General features: G+C 38.7%; 1 protein-coding gene across 1 annotated transcript in view; it reads right to left on the bottom strand.

Moving 5' to 3' along the window:
• The window catches only part of LOC127373561 (protocadherin-15-like), a 172,445-nt gene that overhangs the window by 113,444 nt on the left and 32,938 nt on the right, over positions 1-26,063 (bottom strand). The window contains exons 3-9 of the mRNA XM_051418160.1: positions 17,881-17,895; positions 17,096-17,161; positions 9,336-9,496; positions 8,718-8,873; positions 5,231-5,350; positions 3,042-3,152; positions 115-285 (exon numbers count right to left, since the gene is read on the bottom strand). Of these exons, the coding sequence (XP_051274120.1) occupies positions 115-285; positions 3,042-3,152; positions 5,231-5,350; positions 8,718-8,873; positions 9,336-9,496; positions 17,096-17,161; positions 17,881-17,895 (800 nt within the window). The remainder of the gene's footprint in view (positions 1-114; positions 286-3,041; positions 3,153-5,230; positions 5,351-8,717; positions 8,874-9,335; positions 9,497-17,095; positions 17,162-17,880; positions 17,896-26,063) is intronic.

The following is a 26,063-nucleotide window of genomic DNA, read 5'->3' as shown; positions in this document are numbered from 1 at the left end:
CACACATATACTACCATTGTATAGGCTGATCGCACAGATACAGATAGAAACATGCCCTCTGCACCACACACACAAATGTGATACAGTATAGGTACATAACAGGCACACACTTACCGGCTCGGTCAGCTCCAGCACATTAGCCCTATACGTGATGGGACTACAGTCGCGGGTGTTTCCCACAAGTGTACAAGGTAGAAACATGGGACCCAAGTCGTCACCATCCAGTACATCCACTGTTAGAGTGGTGGTAGCTGTACGGCGCTCACTCGGATAGGGGGCTCGATCCTAGGAGGAGAGAGAGAGAGAGCTTTTTTATTTTATTTTTGGATGATATTGCACTTTCTTATTTAGATATTTGCATATCCTTATCTTCATGTCTTGAACAGAAAACGACTACAGCGCAGTCCCGCTGAATATTTTGCAAAAAAATCAAAGCTGCAGGGATCTCTCAATGCCTTCAAAGGCTGGTGTCTACTTAACTTACTGTCTTCATCTATTTATACCTCATCAAGAGCAAATAAACAGACTTCTAATGCATTTATAACTGGTTCAAGTAGGCTACTAAACCATTTTCTTTCCCTCAATGGCAAATTTATTAAAAACAAGTTAGCCAAATATCACAATTTCTTCTTGATCTCAAAGGTGTTTACTGTCTTCTAGGGATGAAATATTTGCCTGAGAGAAACTATGGTGGCTGCGAAACACACGAAAAACACACCCTTATCAAGAGCCAGTGTTTGGTTTGTCCCTCCTGGGCTATTGTAGAAACATGTTGGTTCAACATGACAGACTCCATGGAAGTCGGCCCGTAGCGCCTGTAGATATATTTTTTATATTTTTCTAAAACTATTATTGATAAGCTATTGGCCTATCACATTTATTCTGAAAAAAAAGACATTTAATCTAAGTAATACATTCCAGTGGAAATATCTGAATTATATCAAGGTCTCAGACTTTTGAAGAAACCATACCATACAAAAAAAATATATGTATGCATGTTGATACACACAATGAAAAATGGATGGGCTTACACACTTTTATCTTGAGAAAGACCTTCAAGAGACCTTAAACTGAAATAGCAGGGTTTCAGTGAGGCTCTGGTAAAATATCAAAACAACTAGAGAAAGAAAGAATCAAAGTCCTAGTCAGACACTGAAAGTAAAGCTATTCACAAACTTTTATTTCTGCTTAGACATGTGCAATCATTCCTTTGTGTACACATTTGTTTACTCGTTAGTCTGCTTATGTTGAAGTATCCACCATCACAATTACTTACAAATAGCTGCTCAGCAAATTCACAGGAAAAATGTAACAGTCCTATTCATCTGAATGGTCAATATAACTGCTGTGTTTTCAGTTTTCTTTCAAGATAATTAAGATATACACAAACCAGTTTTTGTATTGTTTTGTAAAGCTCTCAGAACAAAATAGCCAGATGAATCTACAGGAGCCCAAACTTTCTGCTACTGAATAATCAATGCACCTATCACATGCTCACCCTTTACTTAAAAAAAAAAAAACATATGAAGAAAATATCAAGCACTTTCCCTCTTCCCATTAAACTCGTTTTGTGTTCTACAAACTTGAAAATTGGCCAAACAAGATAAAACCTTAATTAGGTTTTGTTAACCGTCAAGTTTTACTCTTATTTAATTACACCTAAATTGAGTGTTACTCAATCACTGCATTACATTATGTTCTCCTTAGTGCCAATCACCTGACAGTTAAAGAAAAGCCAGGAAATAATCTTTTAAAAACATGGTGCCTCACACACTTTATTGTAACATGCATGTTTTTTCTGGGCTGACAGCAGTTAATTTCAAGCAACAACTGACACCATAAAGAATCTAATTATATAGGCTACTGCATTGCAAAATAACTGAGGAAATGTAAACTAGATGGTGACAGCAGAGAACAGCCTCTGCAGTAGCAGTAAATAACACAGGCGCTATTGTATTTTTTATTCAGCAATTACTCACACTCTACCCTCACTGTAGGCTTAAAATTATTTTATCTCCAAATATTGTCACTGAAGCTATCAGAAATAATAACAAACGTATCAATTTTTAAGACAAGTCAAGACATAATATTGTTATATTACAAATATACAGTTATTGGATATCACCATTCTGTTATTTGGATAAATCATTTAAATAAGGTTATACATTTATGTTACTCATTCAATCACTGCTTAATTTTTTCTCACAGTACCTCTGAAAAGGTCAGCCTTACTCCAAAGGAACTTTTTTTCCTTGGTTGCACATGGTCTCTAAGTATTTGCTACGAATTTATATTCAGCAAATTCACAGCCACTCAAAACACTCTTAATATTGCATTCACATGAACGGTTAATACGTGAGGCTTTCAAGCAGTCAAAAACACATTAATCTTTCAGTATACTGTTGACTTTTAATAATGCTTTCAGGGTAAATGGGCCTTGAGACATATGAATATTTGTCGGAATTCTTTGTTGAGAACTAAAGGTTTTGTAAGCAAGGTTTTCTTGTCAAAACAAAAACCTTAATGGCGCAATCAGCAACTTAAACAATTTTCTGTCACGCTTCAGTTTAGAACCTTCAAACTACCTCCGTTGTCCATGGGTCTGTTTTGTGTTTTGACCAAAATTAACTATTTGGAAGACCATTTTTTATAAATACAACATACAGAGTGCTGTGGGGAAAAAGAGGATAACAATTAAATTAGTCTTAATTAATTAAGACATTAGTGATAATTAAGAGTGTGCTTATAGTTCTCTTAAATCTGACAACAGAACAGAAATTATTCAAGGCTGTATTACCATGATATTAAAAATTACATAAACACACTCCAGCCTGACTATACTCCCACTGAGTCAGGAGGAAGTTGTTCTTTTCTCCAGACATGCTTTGTAACGGTTTCAGCTGAAAACCTCACCTTTCAAAATTTTCAGCGTTTAATATTATATGAAAAAATATGATATCATACTCAGAACTGGTCTTTGATAGCTGCATAGGGAAGTGCAGACAGACAGACACATAAATATAACAACAAAGAGCACTTACATTTGCCTGTATGATGACCAGGTACCGTGTTATCTCCTCATAGTTGAGTCTTTCTCTGAGAACTACGGAGCCAAACAGTGTCAGTGGGATGTCAAAGGTTCTGTTTGTTGTCTGAAACACACACAAATACATTCCAAGCACAAACACAGTGAGTCACTTACAGGGCTTGTAGTTAATTTTTCACTTATTTTGGAGTTTAGATGAGCTTAGACATGTAATAGTAGTGGGAGGAGTAGAAGCTACAGCAGTAATAATATTGTGGTAAAAGTGACTGTGTTCCTCTGTCAGCCTGCCAAGAATATGGTTTCAATTTAATGCCGGGCTACAATGAGTAGAGAAGTATTCACAGCTAAAATATGATGCATTCCTATGACACTGGTAATATTTAAACAACAAACAAAAAAGATGTAATTAGGAGTCTATTATAAAGCAAAGCAATGAGAGCACAAGTAAGCAGAGAGAGAGCTGAGATTCAGATCCTGCTCAAAATATTTGTACAGATACTTGAAGGCAAAAAATGTTGGTGCTTTCACAATATAACAATGATATTATCATTTGGAACCCAAACATGTTCAATATTAAATAAATAAAGATATGTATGTATATCAATAAACCATGTAAAAACTGTTGGTGAAATAATTGAAGAAATTATTCAAACTCACCATGAAATGTTATTTTCCTAATACCTGGATTTTATTGCTTTATTATTTAATTATGGGCATTTTTTTTATGTAATGATGGCGTGTTCCTGATTACACATTTCATGTCAAGTTTTATTTCATACAGCCCTACACCTTTTAGCCAATCACATACCCATAAAGGTGTCTCAATTTCTAGAGATATGCTTGTTGGTAACTGGTTTCAAATGGATTTATGTTTAAAGAAGACAAGATGACTAAGAAGAGCCGGAAACACCCCTCTCTTGACCTTGTTCTCGAGGCAGATTGGGTATAACTAGGCTAGTTTTCTTTTAACTTCTGAGTAAGATTGCGTAGGAGAGAGAAGGGTACATTTTCAAACATAAAATGGCAATGGTACCCATATTTATGAATGTACAATATTAAAAACACTGTATCAAACACAACAGCTGTATTTTGTCTCCAACAGTCCGTCTCTGCTTTGATGCATGTTACCAGTAGCACCAGTTGTAATATACTTCCCTGCAAAAATAAAACTCTACTGATAATACATTATTTCATGCCATATCTTTTGTTTTTTTGAAAGGAGTGATACACGTGTGTTTTCGGCTGATAGAGGGCTGATTGGTTCTCACTAGGCAGCTCTTCTCCATCAGCTTCAGCAGGAAGTCCTTGGCCTGGCAGAGGACTTCCTTCTCTGCTCTTCAGTCCTCTGTTGGAGAGCCTCCACAGGCTCAATGGCCCCCAGTTCGTAGGTCTCTGCCTGGATCCTCAAAACCGTTTCTTCACTCAGCACACGATGTCTTCAACAAGAGCCTCCTGTTTCTTTTCCTCCTCTACAGTTTTCAGTTAGCATCTGGCTCTATGTGAGGGTGGGGGCCTCCTCCAATCTTTGGAAAAGTGGCCTCTCCGATTTTAATGGCCTCCAGTTTGCTCCTCTCTGCCTCCGCCCTCCGTTTCTTCTTTCTCTGGAGCTGTTGGTTGAACTCTTTGTAAAAAAAACTCATCCATCTCAAAGTCCTTGAGGCTTTCCGTCCCTGCCTGGTTCCTCATGTCCTTTTTTTGAGCTCAGCTAAATGCAGCTGAATGCTCCTCTGAGACCTTCTGCATGTCTTCCAATTTGTGGAAAAGAGCCTCAGCAATCTCCACAGCCTCTAGTTTTTCTGTGTTCTTGCCTTCTGAAGTCGTTGAAGAAGTTCCTCCACTGTTAAGGGGGCCAGCCACCCTTTCTCTACTCAGCTCATGGGCGTACATGACTTTCTTAATTGCTTCTTAATTTCCAGGACCATGGCCTCTTGGTCCATCTGCTCAGCTGAGATCAGAGTTCTGTAATCGTGGTTTAGCTCCTGGCTCTCCAGCTGAAGGGCATCCATACTTCTGGAAAGGACCGTGATCTCACACTGATAGATGTTACAAATGTTAAAATGTTTGGCCCTTAGTCTCTCCATTCTCTAATGTGTTGAATTCAGTCGCTAAAAATGCCGATGTCTGATAACATTGATGGATATCTGTAAAGAACTGTGGTTCTCCTACTTGGAAGAGATAACCTACCGGGTCTTTGGGGTTGTACTGGATGGTGTACTCTATCTGTCCGTTGGGACCGTCATCAATGTCTGTTGCACCATTGTTCCCCCAGAAACCAGAGAAAATAGTGGTTCCTACTGGTGTCAGCTGAAAACACAACAGAGACAGAGAATTTCAGTATCTTTGTCTACAAGCTCACACGACATGATGTCAAACACTTAAACACTTCCATTCTCTGTACCACTGACATCAAACAGCTTCTGTCCTATAGGCCTACTGTTGTGTCTTGTCTTCCTGACAGTGTTATGCAAACATATACTGCCAGAGATGAGGGAGGGACACATTAAAAAACTCTTCACATGCGTCTGGCCATAAGGGATTTTGATACCCCACTGTCTCTACAAAACAAACAGAAAATGATTTGCAGTTTTATGTTTATTGTGCTCAAATGGGGCTTGAGAAGGAAGATCAGCTTGCAGCTGTTTGTGTGCTTTAATTTGCTCTGGAAATAAAAACACAGGCAGCATGGTTTGTCGAACTTTCTGTCTGTCTGTGTCTTAGTATTTCTCCTTGTCACTCCTGTGAATGTTTGCTACACCTCATTGCCCCATCGAATGCAAACGTTTATCTGAACGTGGGACATTAGGTGGTAGAAAATGATGTAAGGCATTTTAAGATTGGAAAGTGAAGGTACCTTTATCTTTATTTCGGTCTTTCAGTGAATAATAATACTAATAAAAACAGAAACAGATTGGACCCTAATAGCCTACCCATGAAACAATGAATCAGTGTCACAGATTACAGCAATGATCAACCATATGAGGAACTGAGGAGTGAGCTGCACATAGCAGCTGTTGAAGAGCATTTTTTTAATGCAAGGAACTGTCAAATTAAATTTTTTTCACCATGTTCATGTTCATTTTTATATGCCGAACAGTTTCTAACTAACTAAACACTAATAAACTTGCAACTAACAGAGAACTAGCATCTGGCAATGCACTAACTTACGCTATAGTGGCTGCTGTAGCTGATTAGCTAACTGATGTTACACTAGCTACACATATCTAGCAGCAGTGACTGTAGCATTAAAATTAAAATGTGACATGTGCTTGGATAAGCTTGAACCAACGTATTTCAACCAATAATATCATGACATCCATCTAACAAACAATCTTTAACTTTAAGTGACACAGAGCTGGGCCTCACTGATTACTGTAAACAAACACAATTTTATCACTGATTTAGGTAAAACTGAATCATATTTTATGGCCACCTCTGTACTCTATTCCCTGTCTTCAAACCGGCCTCTTGTAAGCCACGTTTGTTCCCAGTCTGGATGTGCTGTTCTGGTAGAGTTGGACGGCTATACGTAACAGGGTCATAATGCTCATTAAGCAGTATTTGCTACTACTTCCGTTACTACACTGTTCTCTCCCTTTCAGGGTAGAAAACCACATTCTGCAATCTAAAAAAAATATGATATTCTTTGGAAAGTAGCTAGCAGTGTGTATAGTATGCATAGTATACATACATCACTGTGAAGTCAGTGGCCTAAAACGTACATATAAACTGTAAATAAACCCAATAGTGGCCTTTGTGTACAATAACTTGTCATTTGTGTGCAAATGCAAGTATTTATGATTTGGCTGTCGTTTGCACTGTAAAATTCACTTTAATTTTCATCGCACTGTGCAACAAGATAACTTTCTAGCAGAGAAATGTGGAGCTAGATTTTCAGGAAGATATTCTGTTGGTTTTTCTGAGAGAAATTCCTAACCTTGAGAGTTGAACACTTGCCACAGCACATGAAAGGAAGAACTTTGCCAGCCATAAATTGCCGTGCTATATTTTCTGTGATTATGTGTCAAACCGAAGTCTAATCTCCAGACAGCACGAGAAACATTTGAGATTAAGTTTAATTTAGCTACTGCACCAATGATTTGTTACATCATTTCCCTCAACAGGGTTATCTCTGCCTCCCACTGATCCAACAATGGTCTTCAGAACATCTCATGCTGTCAGTTTGCCACTTTTGGATACAGCTCTAATGAAACAACTCCACACTCCAGCACCAGTGCCAACTCATGAAATCAGCCACGAGGATCACCTTGTCCCCAGAAACTTTCACAGTGAACTCATAAATTGTGTCCTAGACGTTCTTATAAATAACCATATTGCCTCTCTTAATCTGTCTGCCTCAATTTCTTGCACTCAATAATTGTAAGTAATAGACAACTAAAAGGAGGTTTAATGTATATAAAGCTGGATGAACTCCGTAGTCTTTCTCTCAATATTAAATTTACTGCACTAGTTGGTTGGAGTTCTGGGGGCAACAGAAGTGAATTAGACAATAGCTGTCTGCCTAATGTCCAGACTTGCACTCAAATGTTAATTATTGCCCACATCAGAATAAATGTATTCAGTTTTTTAAAATTATTACGGCCACATTTACCTTGGCCTGGCACAGGAATCATATTTTAGAGTTTTTTACGATGCATCTCCTAAATTGTATGGTGGTCGTTGAAGTGAACTGAGGGAATTATTTCTGTAGGAGTAATGAGAAACTGGAGAGCTGTAAGAGGTGGAGGGGCGGAGGAGGAGGAAAGACAACCAGAAATATATAGAGTGTGGCAGAGGAAAGGTGGAGAGGTTGAGGAAAGGTGACATAATGAAGAGCTGGGAGTGGTGAGGGGGCACGGGGAGTGGGAAAGAGGGGAGGGAGGGCTGCAAAAACGGATTGGAGAGGCCAAGAGAGAAAGAGAGAGGTTGAGAAGATAGATTGAGTTGGACAGGCTGTGGAGGACTGTATAATGAGATATTCTACTGGGTACGTCTAGGTCTATGCTGGCAGCAGGCTACATGTATCCTTGTCCAGTTTAAGTTTGAACCTCCTCTAGTTAAATTCTGCTTCGGAGGACACACTAACTGTGGGATTGGCATCTCAAAGACTATTCTGGAAGCCTCTGAAAAACAGATTTAGATCCTTTCCTCAGCTGCCCAAAATCTCTGTTTTTTCCCTGCTTATAGTACTGCCCCTTCAGCTTTAGTCTGACAGCAAAATGCCATGTACAATACTATTTGGTGAAGGGTTTTATTCAAAATACATTGCAGTGTGCACCTATGCCAGGCTACATTTTCTGAGTGCAGGTCATTGCTACAGCCTCTACGGCTGGAATTATTAAGCGCCATTCATGACCCGCAGAGCACCATGGGAATGGCTTGGTACAGTACACCTGATCTATTGTACTTATGTTGGACTGGACTGTAGCTCTTTCCCCCCCTCTGGTCTCATCAGCCCCATGAGTCCTGTACATGCCACCATGAAAGATGGCAGCACTGCAGGATAAGTGCAATAAATTGCTCTTGATTTAGGTGAAAGACAGTAAATTATTTCCACCACACTGAGTTTTATGGAATTTTTTTGGACTTCACTGCATCTCTGGGGTTGTGTATGTTTATGTGTGTCACTGTATGTGTGTGTGTGTGGGTGTGTGGGTGTGTAGGTGTGTTTTACCTCACTGACGGCGACATAGTATCTTGGCTGTTGGAAACTAGGTGCGTTGTCGTTGCGGTCTCGAACAACGATGCGCACTTCATGTAAAATCACAGTGCCTACCAGCTCATTGGTACACTGAACCTGAACCACAATGGACTGAATATATGAGGGGGGCTGGAAAGGGGGGGGAGAAAAAATATGTGGTTAAAAGCTACAACTGTACAGTACCAATAAATAATTAACCATAAAATAAAACATAAATAAAACCTATTTCACAGATGACTGCCAGTTTCTTGTATTATTTTATAGTACTTTTTTGTGCCAAATCAGACTTTCAAGAACATCTGCTGGATTACTTAACAGACCAAAACAGCAGGAGGCTGGTTGTTTTCCAGTTGAGATGGAGCTAAAACTTTCACAAAACAGCAAATGCTGGAAAAAGTCAGAGAGCTGTGAAAATTGGCTTTCGCCATATTTATCCTCTGTAGTCAAGTGAAAAAGAGAAACTAGGACCAAAGAAACAGCAAGAGCAAAATACACAGTGCAGAATGAGGCAATGTAAGATCAAAACATTTTTAAAAAAAGAACTCTTATATAGAATATATAGACTAAAATAAAACTGTTGAGTTGCCTTACATCTCTATCCAGAACCCGTCCAGTGCTGTTGAGGTAAAGGGCTTGTTTGGAAGGGTCAAGGATCACCCAATGGTCGTAGTTATCCCTTAGAGACAGAGAGATGGTACGATCTGGACCCTCAGCCACGCCATTTATCTGCATGTTCTCCACCAATAACGTTCCTGGGAATACAATACAAACCCATGTATTAACCCAACAGGCAAAGAGAGAGAGAGACACAAAGTCCAGAGTTCCTGGAAATAGAGTATATTTCAAATAACTTCTGCAGAGAAATGGTCCAGATCGAACTTAATTAGTGAAAGAAACAGAGACAGTCCAACTCTGCTTTTCTTCATGTACTCTATAAATTATATACCTCGAAATCATATTTAGGTTGTAGCCAAGGTCAAAGGCAATGAGATGGAGAAGCACACAAACAGAAAGAGAAGGAGACTCCGAGTACAAAGCATGAGGAAATTTAATCAAGGCTACAAGGCAGATCAGATATGGGGGCTACTTTGTTTGCCTTCTACCAGTACCTGAAATACTTAAGACCAACTGGAACACAAAATAAAATCAACATTTCAGAGCGAGGGAGAAATCTGGTCTGGCGGAATACAGCTAATGAATGACTTCAACACTTTCATCTGCATGATTTTTCAATACAAAAAAACCCCCGAAAAATAAATACAAGTAAACATTTTAATAGGACAGTCTGCACAGATGGAATACAACTTCATTCATTTAACACAGTCAACTGTGGGCGGCGAAGAGATTTGGGAATGAGAGGAATATTGAAAGACAGAGAGAGAGAGATAGTCAAAGAAATACAAACAGGGAGACAAGACATGATTTTAATGGAAACTGTCAGCTCTATATTTTCAGTTGATGCATATTATATCTCAATCAACACAAAGCCAGGAAAAAGTAGATAGCAAAGGGCAGAGGGTCAGAGAGGGCAGTTTCACAAGATGAAAGAAGAGGGAGATAGAGAATCAGGTAGACATCTACGTTTCATAGAAACGTCCTGACTTTATTGATGATTGACAGTGTCAATAAAAACAGAGCACTGCTGCCAAACTTCACAGTTTTCAAACTGTTTGCATTAATATCTCAACATTAAAACTCCCACACAGGAGATTTTGGTGTGAGTTTATTTAATATCAGAATTTGAATATAAACTTGGTGAAGTGTTCATGCCAATTTGTGTATTTAATCAGTTGCATAAACCAATGTGCAGCATAAAAATACACATTAACATTACCTGTCAAGAGTCATTTTATTGCGCTAAGAAGTAGAGAAGCAAAACGTTTATCCACTTGACTCTGTGTAGCTCCAAATCATAGGAGACCCATTACCAGGTCCTACACACTGCATTATTAATCAAAAATAACAACTGTGTGTGCATGTGTGTTTGTTGCATACAACATTACATTGTAAGGTAAGGTAGAGGTAGAGCAATAGACAGAGAGTGAGATAAGAGATTTAAAAAAAAGTTGAGGAGGCAAGCAGGATTGTGTGTGTGTGTGTGTTGTTTATGCGTGCATGCTAGAGAACTTCATACTTTCCCTCCACATGCACGCACACACATTCAACAACATAAACACACGCGCACTGAACGATCTCATATCTGATCTGCCAGACCTAAAATTGGGTCATGGCCTTCTGTGCTACCATGGAAACCGTGTCAAATGCCTTGCTGTGATTCGCTGATGTTAAATAAACGGGGAAATTTAGTGAAATTGGTTTCTTTATATGAGAAATGGGATAGAAAATGGAATTCATTAGGGGAGTTTCATTCCTTGCCATCTCTGGGCTATATCTCTTCTGGTTTCCTGCTTCTGTCTTCCACAATGAGAAGACCACAAGTACAGGCAAAGATGAAAGAGACAGACAGTGCTTACACCTTGTGTTTCCAATGTAATTCCATAGACCGTCTAATATAAATGGGCTCTTTTCACAGTGACCTCACTTCACAGGACGTGTGACTGAATACTGCACTCAGCAGCACCTGATTAAATTGACCTATGTGTTAAAGCAGACAGGCAGAACCACGTGAAGCCATGAGTGTGTGTGTGTGTGTGTGTGTGTGTGTGTGTGTGTGTGTGTGTGTGTGTGTGTGTGCAGCAACACAGAGAGAGCAGAGACAAGGAACTGTCCAAGAAGAAGTACAAAGAGCAATTAGAGGGCAAGAGAAATGAGAAAGATAGCAGAGGACAGTGAGGTGAGAAAGATTGGGTTGAATGAGAGGCTGATAGAAATAAAGAGTAAAGAGAATATTAGGAGAAAATGAGCATTGTGGCAGTGCATTAATAGAATTTTTACAGGACATTAGCTTAACTGAATGTGCTGGGGTGTCGGCCAGGCACGAGCCATGGACTGAAAAGTAATCATCACATGTACCTGCAGCTCTTGGTGGGGGGATGAAAGAGGGATTCAAAGCAAGTACAAGTGTATGTTTGGTACAGAGGCAGTGAATGTAAACTACCATTTGACGTGACATACTTTTGTCACAAAAATGTATTCATGATTTGTATGAAGCAGCTGTAATCAATACGTTTTTTATATTAACAATGGCTCATGTGGCTACTTATATGAGAAAGGGGTTACTCAAACTGATAAACCCTGAAACAATTATCACCCGTTTGCAGTTTCCCTCAGCTCTACCGAGCTTTAAAGCGACTTTCAGCTTATTGTTTTGCTTTTCTGGCCTGCAGCTTCACTATATGTGTTCACTCTGACTAGTCACTGTTTTCAGTAAAAAAAAAAAGGCTCCTAAAATCACACTGTTCTTTAGTCAGCACCAAACAGCAAACTTAGTTCCAACCTTTATTTTTTTATTTTATTTTGCTAGCTGGTGAAAAATGTGGAGCATTTGGTAGCCAACAAGACAGATATAAGAGTTGGCGGAGACCAAAACAAGAGCAAAAAATTTGGGAATATTCAAAAGGTGGCCAGAAATACGACTCCAAATGAATGCTAATGTTGCACTGTGTCTTTTCAATGTTTAACACTTTGCTAACAAGGTTACCACATCAACTTGAAAGGTGATAATATGTCAGTGTTGCATTCATAACTTTGGCCAAAAATCTGTTATTGGACAGAAAATGAGACACAGAGATAAAAGATGTCTAATGATGTCCACACTCTTGCTACTGATATCCGATCTGGGTGGCATTAAACAGGCACACATCTTCTTACAGCACACAAGCATTATAGATTTAGTCTACATTTTACCTGGCATGAGAGAAAGTTAACTCATGTTTTGTGTTCACACAACACACAGTGGAGGCTTACTCAAAACTAGGAATGTGAAGATATATTGCGAGGCAGTTAAATTAATTAGAATCATATAATCTATTTAACATTGGAGTAAGAAAATGAAATGATTTTTGTCTGAGAAACCAAGGAATCTAATTTCGTTAATAGTGAGAAAATCATGTTGTGAACCCAGTATCAAATCGTGAGTTTAGTGTATCATTACCTCTCTACTGATGACCCATCTAGGGTTTCCATTGGCTAAACAACACTGAGGTTCATCTCCAATCAGAGGACAGGAATATTTAGCCAGGCACATCCACCAAACTAAATTAAAATATGTACACTGTATGTTGAAAATGAATTTTTTTTAGGCAGGCCAAGGGCAGTCATGATTTTAATTTAATCTGAAAACTGCAGTAAAGGTACTTGACAGTCATAATTAATCTTCGTGACCAGATTCTAGATTTTCTGTTTATTCAAGCACATGTGTCATTAGAATATGATGATGACTCAAATGTGATTGTTGTTTGTGTGTTTCAACAATGACCTGAACCTTAATATGTACTGGAGATAGTAAAACAACTACTATAGTTTGCTGCTGGAAATAACAGCTGGGACACTTTTCTACCCATGTATGGGATAATAACTATTTTATTTGCCTCCGGGACCCCTACAGCATTATCACTGGTCAAGCTACATTAGCAGAGTATATTTACAGCAGTAGACTAATATTGTTAGAGCAGTACGCGAAGCCGATTGTATACTATTACATGCAATTTGGTGTGCTGATGTAGCATGTATTATCAGCTAAATGATACATTTAATGCATCAGGGGAATGGTATTGTATTGTGTATGTTATTGTGAAGACCCAAAGCTGAGATACCGATGTTAGACGTCTTTGTGTGTGTCGCTATGTTCATGCATGTTTGTGTGTCTGTCCCACTCCTACACCTATCCACTCATTCTAATCACCGTTTTACTTGATATTATTAAAATCACAACCCTAATTTCAGTATTATGTCCTTTTATGACATTTCCCTGAGGAAAAATTCCCTAACTTGTATCTTGTTACTCTTTTCCTCCTCTTCTCCCCTCCTCCGCCTCTCCTCTTTCCTCGAGTCTCTCTCCCTTTTGCCAACACCAACCCAAGATAATCACCCTAAAGCGAGATTCTCTATTAAATCTGTAACACTATTTCACAGCCACAGAGCAATACATGGCATTATGCATACAAACCATTCCAATACTAAATTATTCTTCAACAGCCCTGTTAGGAAGATTACTGCACAAACAGGCACAAACACACACGTACATATAGCATGTACACAATGAACCCATCAGCACAAATGCACATATTAGACAATAGGATGCGCGCACACATATACATGCACACGCATAGCCATGTTAGCACACATTGTAGCTGCCAGAGCTTTTAACATCATCTCATTTCAAAACACTCAATTAAATGCAAATTTACAAGCAGAAATATTGCTTTATGAACACAAATAACCAAAGTAAGAAGTAAGATAAGATTTTTTTTTCAGAGCACAGCTCTAACCAGTGTGCAAGGCTAACTATTTCAGCTGAAAAACTATGTCAATACAAAATGACCCTTCACTGTCCCATTCACGTTCACAGTTTCAGTTTGATACCTCATACCTCTGATAAGTAGAGCTTGTAACTGCAGCCTACCTGCAGAGAGTATGACTTGCAGACAAAGCAGGCAGAAAAAATGCTAAAAGCTAAAAACTATTCAATGTACACATTTTACACTCAAAATTAGTCAGAAAAGAATCTAGAATTGAAAATCAAATATTAGGACATTGCTCTTTTTTTACTGAAGATGTACATTATACAGATACAATATCTATCTATCACACTTCATAGTCTGAGGTCTCAATAAACAAGAACTAATTGTCATTTTAACCCAGGTTAGTGTATTAGTAAAACAACAATTTACACAGCATTTGTATTTTTTATTAGACTACTAGACTACTACTGATTTGGAAAGTATGATGCCAAATTTCATAACAATGTGACTATGTAGAAATTGTGGAAATAGCATTCACACACTTTAATTTCTTTTTCTATTTTTGAAGATCTTCTTAAATGGTTTTGACCCGCTTCAGAGAGAAGTAGATGTGCAACACTGCATATAACATAATGCATATTGCATTTATATAAGAGATTCACTTTGAACAAACACATACAAAAAAAAAAAAAATCATTCATCACTCGGAGGCTGATGTGCATACCCAGTGAACACTGTTCTGAATTAAGGATATAGAAGTACACAGTAAAAATAGAAAATAGGCAAAATAAGAGGATGGGTAACTTAATAGGATGCATTAAGCCATCAACAGATATAGACATGCCAGCTAGATGGAAGGCGCCGCTCTCCTCTCTGTCTGGTGCTGCTATGCTAATCTCTCTTTATGTCAGTTAGGATTACAGTGATCAGGTCTCACTATTTAAAACTTTGTTGAAAAGCAGACATGGCAAACATTATGACAGGTTTCTGAACTATAATCTATAGGCTGGAGATAAGAGGGTGATTTACCCACACAGACCAACTTGTTTGTCTACATTTCACCTTCCCATATTAGATTTAGTGGCCTTCATTGAGGCCAATGTAAGCCTTAATTTGCTTGTGACCAAAGTAAGGTTTAACTTATCAATTAAAATATGAGCCCTCCATGAATAACCTCCTCTGAACTTCATATGCAAACAAAAGCCTGAACTAAAACACACTCCAAAGGGGACTCTAGGGTTGTGTGCTTTATATGCCTCCGTACAGTCTATAGAGCCATCAAACCAGGAGCCACTAATCAGCTGAGAAAGTCTTAAACAGTTTGAGCTAACTCAAGACACAACTCAACAAAAATACACTGAAGATATTTCTTTTGGTGTTCAGATAAAAAGTGTGAAGCTCTGGCAGCCTTATTTTTGTTTAGTCAGGTGGCTCAAGGTGGCAGAAGAGAAGAAAAGAGAAAAGAAGAGAAGAGAAGAGAAGAGAAGAGAAGAGAAGAGAAGAGCTTTTGCCTCAAATACTCAAATTAGGAATTTTTGCCAAACAAATGTCCAGGCACTGTCATCTTTGTCTATCTCAAACAATGTATTTGCAAAATAACCACTTGACACACAACATCAATGATTCAAAAGCCAAAATAATTAACTGGGCTACATAAAAAAAAATACAATTATTTGTATCACTGGAAAAATTACTGACAAAATCACAACCCAGGCCCCAAAACAAAAGATGGTTTTGAACCGAAATGTAACTCACTTTGTCTGCTTCAGAATGAAATTAATGATGCAAGTTCATATTACAGGATTCATTGTTATTATATTCTTACTTGCTTTCTTCAGAATTTGATGGGAATATTGATATCTTGTATCTGACTTTAAAATTGAGCTACAGCCAGCTGTAGTTAGCGTAGCCTAGCATAAAGACTGGAAATGGGGAAACAGCTAGCCTGGGTCTGTCCTTCCGGAACCTCTAAACCTCACAGATTAACGTGTTATGTCTTGTTTGTTTCATCTGAGTGTAAAAACAAGAACTGTTGTATTTACAGGTTATGTATGGAACTGTTTCTTTGTTGGGTGCAGCCAGGCAACCAGTAGAGACTCCAGGTATGGAATAAACAAACGTACTGTCTACTGTCTATCAATTTGAAAAACAGTAAAATTATCAAATTCAGTGGCCCATATTGGTATTGTCCAAGCTTAGTCATTTCACCAAGAGCACACCGGCAAGAGGACAAAGCAATGTTAATGCAAAGCTACTCTGGTGGAGTCTCAGATAAAAAATATAGAGCTGGAAATGAGCATAATAGGTCCCCAATGGCAACATTTTGTAACACAGACATGCACACATAGCAAGGCATAAAGACACTCATATCTTTTTGTTTCCATAACTCTAGTCCTCCAAAATCTTCACTGGTTATCTGTTGTTTTCAGAATAAAATTCTAAATCCACCTCTTGGTTTACAAAGCACTTGCTGATCTGGCTCAACAGTACATTTCAGACATGCTGTCAGTTTATAATCCCATAACATCTCCCCGGTCACAAGGTGGGAAACTCCTCCATGTGCCTGGGGCACTTTTAAAGTCATCCTATTTGTACACTTTGTTTATTTGTATGGGTGTCTTTATGTGCATCTATTTTATTTTGTTCTTATGAAACACACTTTGAACTCCTTTTGTATGAGAAGGTGCAATACAAATACAAATCTAACTTGTTCACACAGTCATTTAGCTCGGACTGAATGACCTAATGTCTCATCTTCCGGGACAGGGATCAGACTCCAAACTATGACACAGTTTGGCACGGACCTAATGAATATTAATGAGTGCAGGTTACATGCAATGCCAATCTGCATCTACTGAAAAGGTCAAGATGGTGTAACACTGTTTGTTTAACATACGGTAAAAGGTGGTGTTTATCTTAAAAACTTCTAACAAAAGTGTAGATTTAAATCCGCATAAAATGAAGAAGTGAAACAGATGAATACTTTACCGTTGGGGCTTTCTTCATCTATGGCAACAATGGTAGCAGGAGGACCCGACCGAGACAGTTTACATTCTGAAAAAAAAAAAAAAAAAAAAAAGGGAAGATTTAGAGTTAACATTGGTACCTCCTAGGGTTTCTGTACCTGGAAAATAAGTGGCTGCTGCAATCACTCTGTCAGAGTGTCTTTTTTAAATTGAATTGCACTCTATCTACTGTATCTATATATGAGTGGCTATGAGTGGCAACAGCAAAGAACTGAAAGGAGTGACAGTGAAAATAAGGGGAAGAGTGGAGAAAAGGACTGAGGTGTAAGGGGTTAGCGGAAATAAGTATAAAAAAAATGGAGTGTCCAGACAGAAGAAAATTATGATGGACAGGGAGTCACTCACTTTAGAGGAAGAGACAAAGACAAATAGAAAAAGTAAAAAAAACTAAACATAGAGCAGTTAAAACAATAGCTAGGAAATGCTGAAAAGAATAAAAAAAAAATACATACACATAAATAAATGTTAAGCTTGGTAGATATAATCTAGAGCTCATTAACCTCATTGTTCTCTCTACAGTGAGAGGAAATGGAAAGAGGAATATTATAATTGGAATGAAATGTAGAAGAAAAAGAGGTGAAGTAAGGGAGGCAAAACTTGACAGTGAAGTGAGACTAATGCCCAATTTTTCAGAGGTAACGGCAGACGTAACCCCCTACAACCATCTGCAGGGTTAGCAGGGGTTAATAAACCAGCACAGTGACTGAACACATTTAACAGAGGAAAAAAAGAAGAGATCGTTCTTACCCTCATATTGCCAATCTGCAGTTCGTGACAGCCACATCCCACCAGGAAGGAGAGAGGAGGAGAAGGAAGGTAGCCAAGGGATAAATAGGAAGGAGGAAAAAGCAGAAGGAAAAACTCATGAAACATAAGAATTAACCTCCTCTGAGCAAGGCAAGGCAGCGACCAATAGAAAAGGGAGAGTGGGGAGTCAAACATGAAATGCAGTAAGAGGGTTTGAAGTTTTGAAAAAGAAGGGCCGATAGGAGCAAAAAAGAAATGTTTTGTGAGGTGTTTGTGTTTACATGTACAGTATACAAATGTGGATGTGCTTATCTATAAGCTTTTCACAGCCACCAACTGCACTTACATTACTATAAGGAGAAATAATGTTAACCCAAGCTGGAGGCTTAAAATGGTCACATTCAGTGGGAAAAAACAGCATTGACATTCAGGGATTCTCCTTTATCCTTCTGTCCTTGCGAGGATACAGAAATACAAGAACACCCACATTCACCAGACAGAGCGACATTATTGTACAGCTCCCAAGGATGGTTGGGAAAAATCCCACAGGGAGGCTGGAAGACGGATATCTGCTCACCTAGAAAATAAACTTCATGGAACAATGATCACACTTTCTCTATCTCTCATTCTGTCTTTCTCTCTCTCTCTCTCTCTCTCTCTCTCCCTCTCTTTCTCTCCATAATTAAGCATTACAACTGTGACATCATAGATTATCTCAGGATTCATTGGTATTGTGTCTTGTTTCTTGCTAAGGGAGACGGTATTGAATGTTCCCAAGTATAGATTAAACTGTCCTAGGGCTCTGAATTAGCTTATCATAGTGCTGAAAATGAATGATTGGTTTTTCAATTTGTCATGCAGAGAAAGAGGCAAAGAAAAAGCTCATAGAAGTGCTAATTTAAAACTGACCCACAAACCAAGCCAAACACATTACTTTGTGTAGGAATGTATAGGAAGTGTTTGACAAATATGCTAAAACTATACCTATATTCATAGTTAGTCAATAGATTCTGCATTTATCAGCAACAAGCAGTTGTTCAAGCATTCTGAGAGGGTTAACCCGTCAGGCAGCACGACAAGTTAAGAAGTTCAATCTGCACCTACAATAATATCCAGTATTGTCTTTAATGTCCACTCTTAAATCCCACTTCTTAACGCTTGAAAACAACCTTCATGTTCATCATAAATTGGGATTTCCAGCTCGCTATGCACTGCAGTTGTTATTGTTGCTAACTTGTTAGCAACCTGACCATGCTATATTTGCAGTTTAAGATAAATTTTTTATAAAACGTGACTGTTGGAATTACCTTCAATTACCGTATTATGTTTTTTTTCCCCAATCCAGGATCCAGCAGCATTTATCATTCTTACACTGCAGAAGTTGGGGATAATGGTTAGGTGTACAAAGCACAGGACTTTGACACCAATGACTGGGTTTCCTTTTCTACGTCTCACATGTTGTCAGGTTTAAATGAATAAATGTTGGCAAGAGTAGACTGCGATTTTATTTAAATGCAGATTTGTTTTTTAGCAAGTGGTACGTGCAGAAACATAGTAACCAGTGGAGATGCTGCATGGAAGTGCTAGGCGGATGGATAAACTGTGTTTGTCAAGAAATAGCTACACCATTTAACACACTCTAAAACCCCAAACTGACATTTTTAGATTACTGTTTTGTATGAATTAAACAAACAAGACACAATGCGTTAATTACTGCGGTTTAGAACTTTGGAGAGAGCCAGGCAAGCTGTTTCATCCTGCGTCAATTCTTTATGCTAAGCTACATAAGCTTTGTATTAAATGAACAGTCATGAACAGTCAAGAATTGTAATGATCTATTTATCTAACTCTTGGAAAGAACACAAATGAGCATATTCCCCAAAAATGTTGAACTATTTATCGTCAGGGTTGTATCACTTAACAAAGACAACAATGTCACCCTCAAATCATGTGATTTGAGTTGTATAAACTGTAAAACTGCTTTTAATTGCCAGGTTGGGGTACTGTAAGGAAAACAAATGCACAATGTTGACAGTAAACATTTTGCAGATTCCTTCATTTCCATTGCCAGCATTATTTTCTCTTCAAAACATACTGGCTGAGGCCAATTTGTTGTATGTTAATCTAGTTTTTAACAGACTAAGTCGTGTCAGCGCCACTTCTTTTATAGGTCACAATGTGTGGTCATTCATGCTATACCTGTAGCTCCACCTCTCTGTGCAGGTTCCCCATGACAAACCAGTAGAAGTTGTCAATCAAGTGACCGGGATGTGAATTATTATTAGCTTCCAGCCACAAACATGGACTGATTGCTTGTGCTTTTCCTCCACCATCACAGTTCTGGTTGGTGAGTGAGAGAGAATTTTACCTATTCACCCTTCTGAAGCTTTTCTATAGGTGCATCTCAGGTTAGCAATACAGAAAGATGCATGAGCCATGGAACAATAGTCACTAGTTACGTCACACTCTACCAGCTGGCCTGTGTGTGTGTGTGTGTATGTGTGTGTGTATGTGTGTGTGAACAGCAGATGACAGATGTGTATCCCCTGCTTGACTGCCTTTTTATCCTTCAGTGTAAGCTGATGCCCCTCATCTATTACTAACCAGCCATTTGTTCTCTGTGGGGCATCTCTGTCTCTTTCTCTACCCTTCGGTCTCTTCTCATCTGCCTCCCTCTCTCTACCTGTCAGTCTGCTTTCCCCCTTAAATAATAAAAATTAAATGGGATGAAACAGCAAACAGTCCCAGTTGTAATTTACAGTGACAGATGAACACGATGAGATCTCAAAATGAAATAAGCTAAATCTTTTTTTAAATCTGAATACCCAGAACGGATAGGTGATGCTAATTTAAAGCCAAATCTTTCTCTTTTTATGATACATTTGAAGACATGGTTGGCACATATGCTGCTGTATATTTTCAGAGAGTTTTAACCATGTGGATGAAATAAATTAGCAGCTCCTAAATGTAATCATATGTTAAAGTAATTTCCTTTCTATGTAAGTTAACTCAGGGTTGAGAATGAAAATTCTCTGCTCTTCTTTCACATACATCACAAGAATATTTCCTCACAAGTAAACAGCACACTTGTTTTATATGAGAAATCCAATGTAGGGGCTCCTATAGCACAGTTAGTGTTCTCTTGTATGCAGATACTTGCCTCTGTTAAGTGTCTACTCATGCTCACCCTCAAAATTTACTTGCACATTTCTTCCCTCATAGATATGTACTTGTCTTCCTGTAAGCACTCACTTATTCTTCCGTAAGCACACACTTGGGCTTCCCTCCTTCAAAGTTTCTGGAAAAAATAATCACTGAAATGACTTTGTGCATGTGCAAGTGAATAAATCCATCTAATGCCAGGTTTCTGTCAAGGTGATGAAATGCCCATGGGAGCTGTGTGAGGGGAATGAGGGGTAGAGCGTTCAAGGTGTGGACCACATAAAAAAAGACTTAAAACTTTGAAATAGACCCCTCCATTCAGAAAATATCACAGGCAGTCAATGAAAAAAGCTTGCACCGCTTCAGATTTATCATCCACCCAGCGCCTCTTTATTTAAACGTGTGAGTGTTTCAATCAATATCTTCTTTATTTATCTATTCAAATGCTGTCGATCTAAATTTGGCAGGCAGAATAAGCAGGGTTGCCAAGAGTGGCAGAAAAAAGTCCCCATTAAGAACAAAGTCGACCAAGAAAGAAGAGAGAGAAGTGACTGTGACTGCAGCTGAAGACCACAGCAATCACCCAAGAGTCCAAACAGGCTTGAAAACCACTATTGTTGTTCAGTACACATAGCTTAGCAACTGTCTCCATGAAACAGACACATATACCCGCTGCTTAGGAACCGTTTCTTCAAGACACAACGGCGTGTGCACATTCACGCCACTTTACACAGTTTACACAACGGAGCCCGTATACCTGTCTGCAGTCACACACTCACACATGCTCGAGTTACTATAAAATATACATGCTAAGACTGTGACTCAATAGCTCAGGCACCTGGATAGCGCTGATTGTGTGTGTATGTGTGTCTGTGTCCAATGGATGTGTAGAATGAGTCACTCCACAGAGAAAAGCTGCCACATTGCCTACAGCTGAGATATTAATATTGACTTTAAATTAAATTAAAGGAATAGTACAACATTCCTCGAGCCGCTTCAAAATTGCAAATTACTGTTTTTACACTTTGGTTTTTGTACAAATTAAACAGACAAGATATATAATTTTAATTAGTGAGCTTTAGAGCCAGGGTTTGGACAGAGCCAGGCTCGCTGTTTCCCCCTATTTTCAGTCTCTATGCTAAGCTAAGCTATGCTAATCAATGTTGGCTTTTCTCTGCAAGAAAGAGAATAAGTGTAATTCCAAAATGTCCAACTATTGCTTAAAGGTGGGAAAAGCAATACTGGAGAAATCCAATACCATGACAGATACCCTGATAAAGTGCGAACAAGGACCCAGAAAGTAATGTAACTAACATTAGATATATAGTGGGTTTGCAAACTGTTGCTACAGTTACTGCTGCGTGAATCACAAATTTCCTGCAACTATAGCTAACAGTAGAATAACAGCATATCTTGGCAAACTGGAAAGTAAGCTGAATCTCATACTATGCAAGTCACTTAATATTACCTGACTAACAAGTTATGTGGCTCGGTCAGGGCCACTTCGTTTGTTTCCCATTTACAGAGCCAGGGCTGTGTACAAACACTAGATTTGTCTTCACCGCACACACACAGTGGGAAGCAAGCAGACAAAAAAAAACACTGTATTGGATTAGGATTGTATTACCTAGAATAACTACTCCATCTTCAAAGCCAACAACTAATTGTTTACTCTAGGCTTGTCTATACTTTTCTACCATGTACTAGAAAGTATTTCTGAGGATTTACATGTATTTGGACAAAGTTAAGTAACATATGTTTGGCACAGCAGTGGAACATAGTGGACTATAAAATGCCTGGGGAAACTAAGGAACGTAGTGGGCTATAAAATGCCTGGGGAAACTAAGGAAGACCAGAAAAACATTATGGGAAAGAAAATTTTAATACTAATCATAGCTTCGGTACATATGATCCAGTGTGAAACAAGCAGTGTGTCTGCAGAGGTTAACTCCATGGCACAGAATCAGACGATATGGACTAGCAGAAAGTATTGCCAAGCTGAGGATGCTTTCTTCCCAAATGACAGTGAAGAATACCACAGGCATCGGAGCCATCACACTGGCCTGTTTCCACTGAAATAATTGACTTGTTTCATCTGATGATGTTTCAGACTGGGCCTGTGAATGATGCACTGTGGGCTCATTTCACAGGGCAAAAAAAGTAGCAGGCAGTCTTCTAAAGATTACAGTGTTTTGTATTCTTGTTTCTCATCCAGTGGGGAATTGGTTGAATGAAGCTGGTAATGTAGTCGAGTAAAACAAACGACCTTGAAGCAATAGTTTGACATTTTGGGAAATTATGTGATGATATTGTGCTGTCTTGCTGAGAGTTAGATGCGAAGATTAATACCACTCGCGTGTCTGTACGGTAAATATGAAGCTACAACCAGCAGCCTTAGCTTAGCATAAACACTGGGAAAAAAGGAAAAACTGGCTCTGTATTCATTTCATATTAGAGTTGTAGTGGTAATATACATTCTGGCATTAAATATATCTTGACACAGTATGCAGGAACAATTTAGAAAACCTGTGAAAGAGGCAAAAATGGTGAAGTCTGTAGTGCAGTACAGTGGCTGCTAACTTTCAGTCTCAACACTTTCCTTCTAATATGAGTTCAAATCAGTTCTAAAGCTTTTTAATCAAATTTATTTACTGTGCCATACTTTTGCTCATTTGAGCTGAAGTTGTACTTCACTGCATTCTGCTTGTTACCATCTGTTTAATACTCGCTTGGCTACCTTGCCTGGAGTCTAGACTGTGAATGGGAAAACCCAGCAAAGGAATGCTCCGAAATATGCTGGAATAATATGTGAACATACAAAAAAAGGCAAACTGAATTCATCTCAAGAGACGTCTGTGTTGATCAGATTTCTGATTTAAAGAAGAGAGGAGATTGAAAAAGTTGTTTCCACTGTTGATTGATGGCCACAGAATCTGGATGTGGCACACTCAAAAAATGGCAGAGTAAACATTTTAACTGTCCACTCTGATGAGCAAGACGGAAGTGGAATGAATAATATAACAAGAGAGGAGATGAAGGAGTCCGCCATTCAATATACAAGTATATCAAGTGACATCTGTAGAGACGTCATTTAAATATATCTTTTGAAATAAAACAATGCAGCAAAATCTGCATATAAATGTGTTTCGTGTGTGTCGTACATATGCAAACAATGAGATTAATGAGGATTAATAGCATCACAGTGACCTAATATTGTGAACAATATGTGTATAAGTGTTAGTATGTGTGTAGCATTCCCACAGTATGTGTGGGCGTATAGCCATTAATAGTGTTCCACAGGGTTTGTAAGTTAATTACAAATTGGGCCTTTTTGATATAACTTAATTAATATGCAAAGAGCCCCTTTGAGATAATTTACTTATTAAAAGCACATTATTAAAACTGTGTAAATGAAAATGTTGCAACAAGAAGCCACGCTAGTCATTTCTTTAATTCAGCGCTGGTGTCTGTTCCGCAACAATACGTTTCATCCCGTGTACCAAAAAGTTTTGCCACAGAATTGACTGGCTGGCTGACAGAATCTAAAAATATACTACGCAATCTTTCAAACAAGGATTGAGAGATATGGTCGTAAAAGGTTGAAATACAGGAGCAGGCAGACAGGAGAAAGGGTGTTTTTCCCTCTAAAAGTTCTCGTGTGTCATGTCCTTTTTAAGCTTCCATCAGCAGGTACACCAATCTACACCTCTCCCTGGGGTCCGATTCCTCTCCAGCTTCTCTCCCCTATCCAACCAGCCAGCCGTTCATCCATCACCCATTCATCTATCCGTCCATCTTTTTGCCCTGATCCATTCATCCATGGAGGACAGAGGAGGAGTAGAGGGGACAAAACTGGAGAGGAGACGATTCAGGGGGACAGAGAAGAAGAAAGAAGGGGGGGATTGGCAGAGGAGAGGCTGAAAGAAGAGAAAAGAGGAGTAAAAGGAGAGTATTGTAGAGGAGAGACACTGTGACCTTGTGTTAGATTGATGTATCTCTGGAGAAAACGGATTGTAGACCCGCTCGCACACACACAAAGACACACATACACACACTCAGGCTCAGTGCTGTAGGGATCACCACTTTGTCACTGTGCTGGCTTATCCATTATCCTGACTCTCTCCCCCTTCTCTCTCTGTCTCTGTCTCAGTATGTCAGGTCTGTTCCCAGCCGGTGCAGGGTTGAACACAGCTGACAGCAGTAGTCGGTGGTAATCAGACAGTAGTTGTTCTGAGGACACATGGTGGAAATACATAAACACCTCTCCAGTAACCCCAAATGCTCTTATGGTAGCCAGCAGCTTTAGGATCCACACTGTTGTCTGGCAGGTATAGCTTGCTGGATTTTGAAATGATAGAAAAAGAGGATGTAAGAGGAATAGTTTGACATTTGAGTTAATATGTTTATTTGCTTTCTTTCTGAGAAATAGATGAGAGGATCAATGTCTATCTCGTGTGTGCCATAAAGGTCCCCTGTGGAGTTTCTGACCACGAGTAGCTTTACGTAGCAATACTTTAAAGACACTGTGAAATGAAAAAATATATTACCCAAGTTCTAATCTTATGTCTTTGTGTTAATTGTTCATTCATCTCTTAGCTCGTGACATGCTTAATATATGTCAAAATATCTATTTTTATGACAAAATCCCTCTTTCCTCTTTCTGTAACGTAACAAATACTTTTGATGATTCATTTTGAACTCAAGGGCGGTTACATATATGTATCCAATTTATTCAAACCTGCCAGACTAGTCTTATATTGCCCCATAAGAATGAATACAGACAGCATGCATCGTAAACTCTTATGGTTACCAGTAGGCCTGGGACAAGGCTTGCCTTCACACAGCAGGTGATAGTCAAATCATGTTACCTCACCCTACAACTAATGCTTTAAAAGGCATTACTTTTAGACAGGGGACATGTGTTGGGATTTCAACTAGTAAAAGTTTTCCATAAAATGTGTTTGAGGTCTTATTTGTATCTGTGTTTGCTAACCCACAAGGATTTGATTTAAAACACTCTT

This window comes from Dicentrarchus labrax, unplaced genomic scaffold (genome assembly GCF_905237075.1).
Source record: "Dicentrarchus labrax unplaced genomic scaffold, dlabrax2021, whole genome shotgun sequence".
Classification (NCBI taxonomy): Eukaryota; Metazoa; Chordata; class Actinopteri; family Moronidae; genus Dicentrarchus; species Dicentrarchus labrax.
This window is presented reverse-complemented; position numbering and strand designations above follow the sequence as displayed.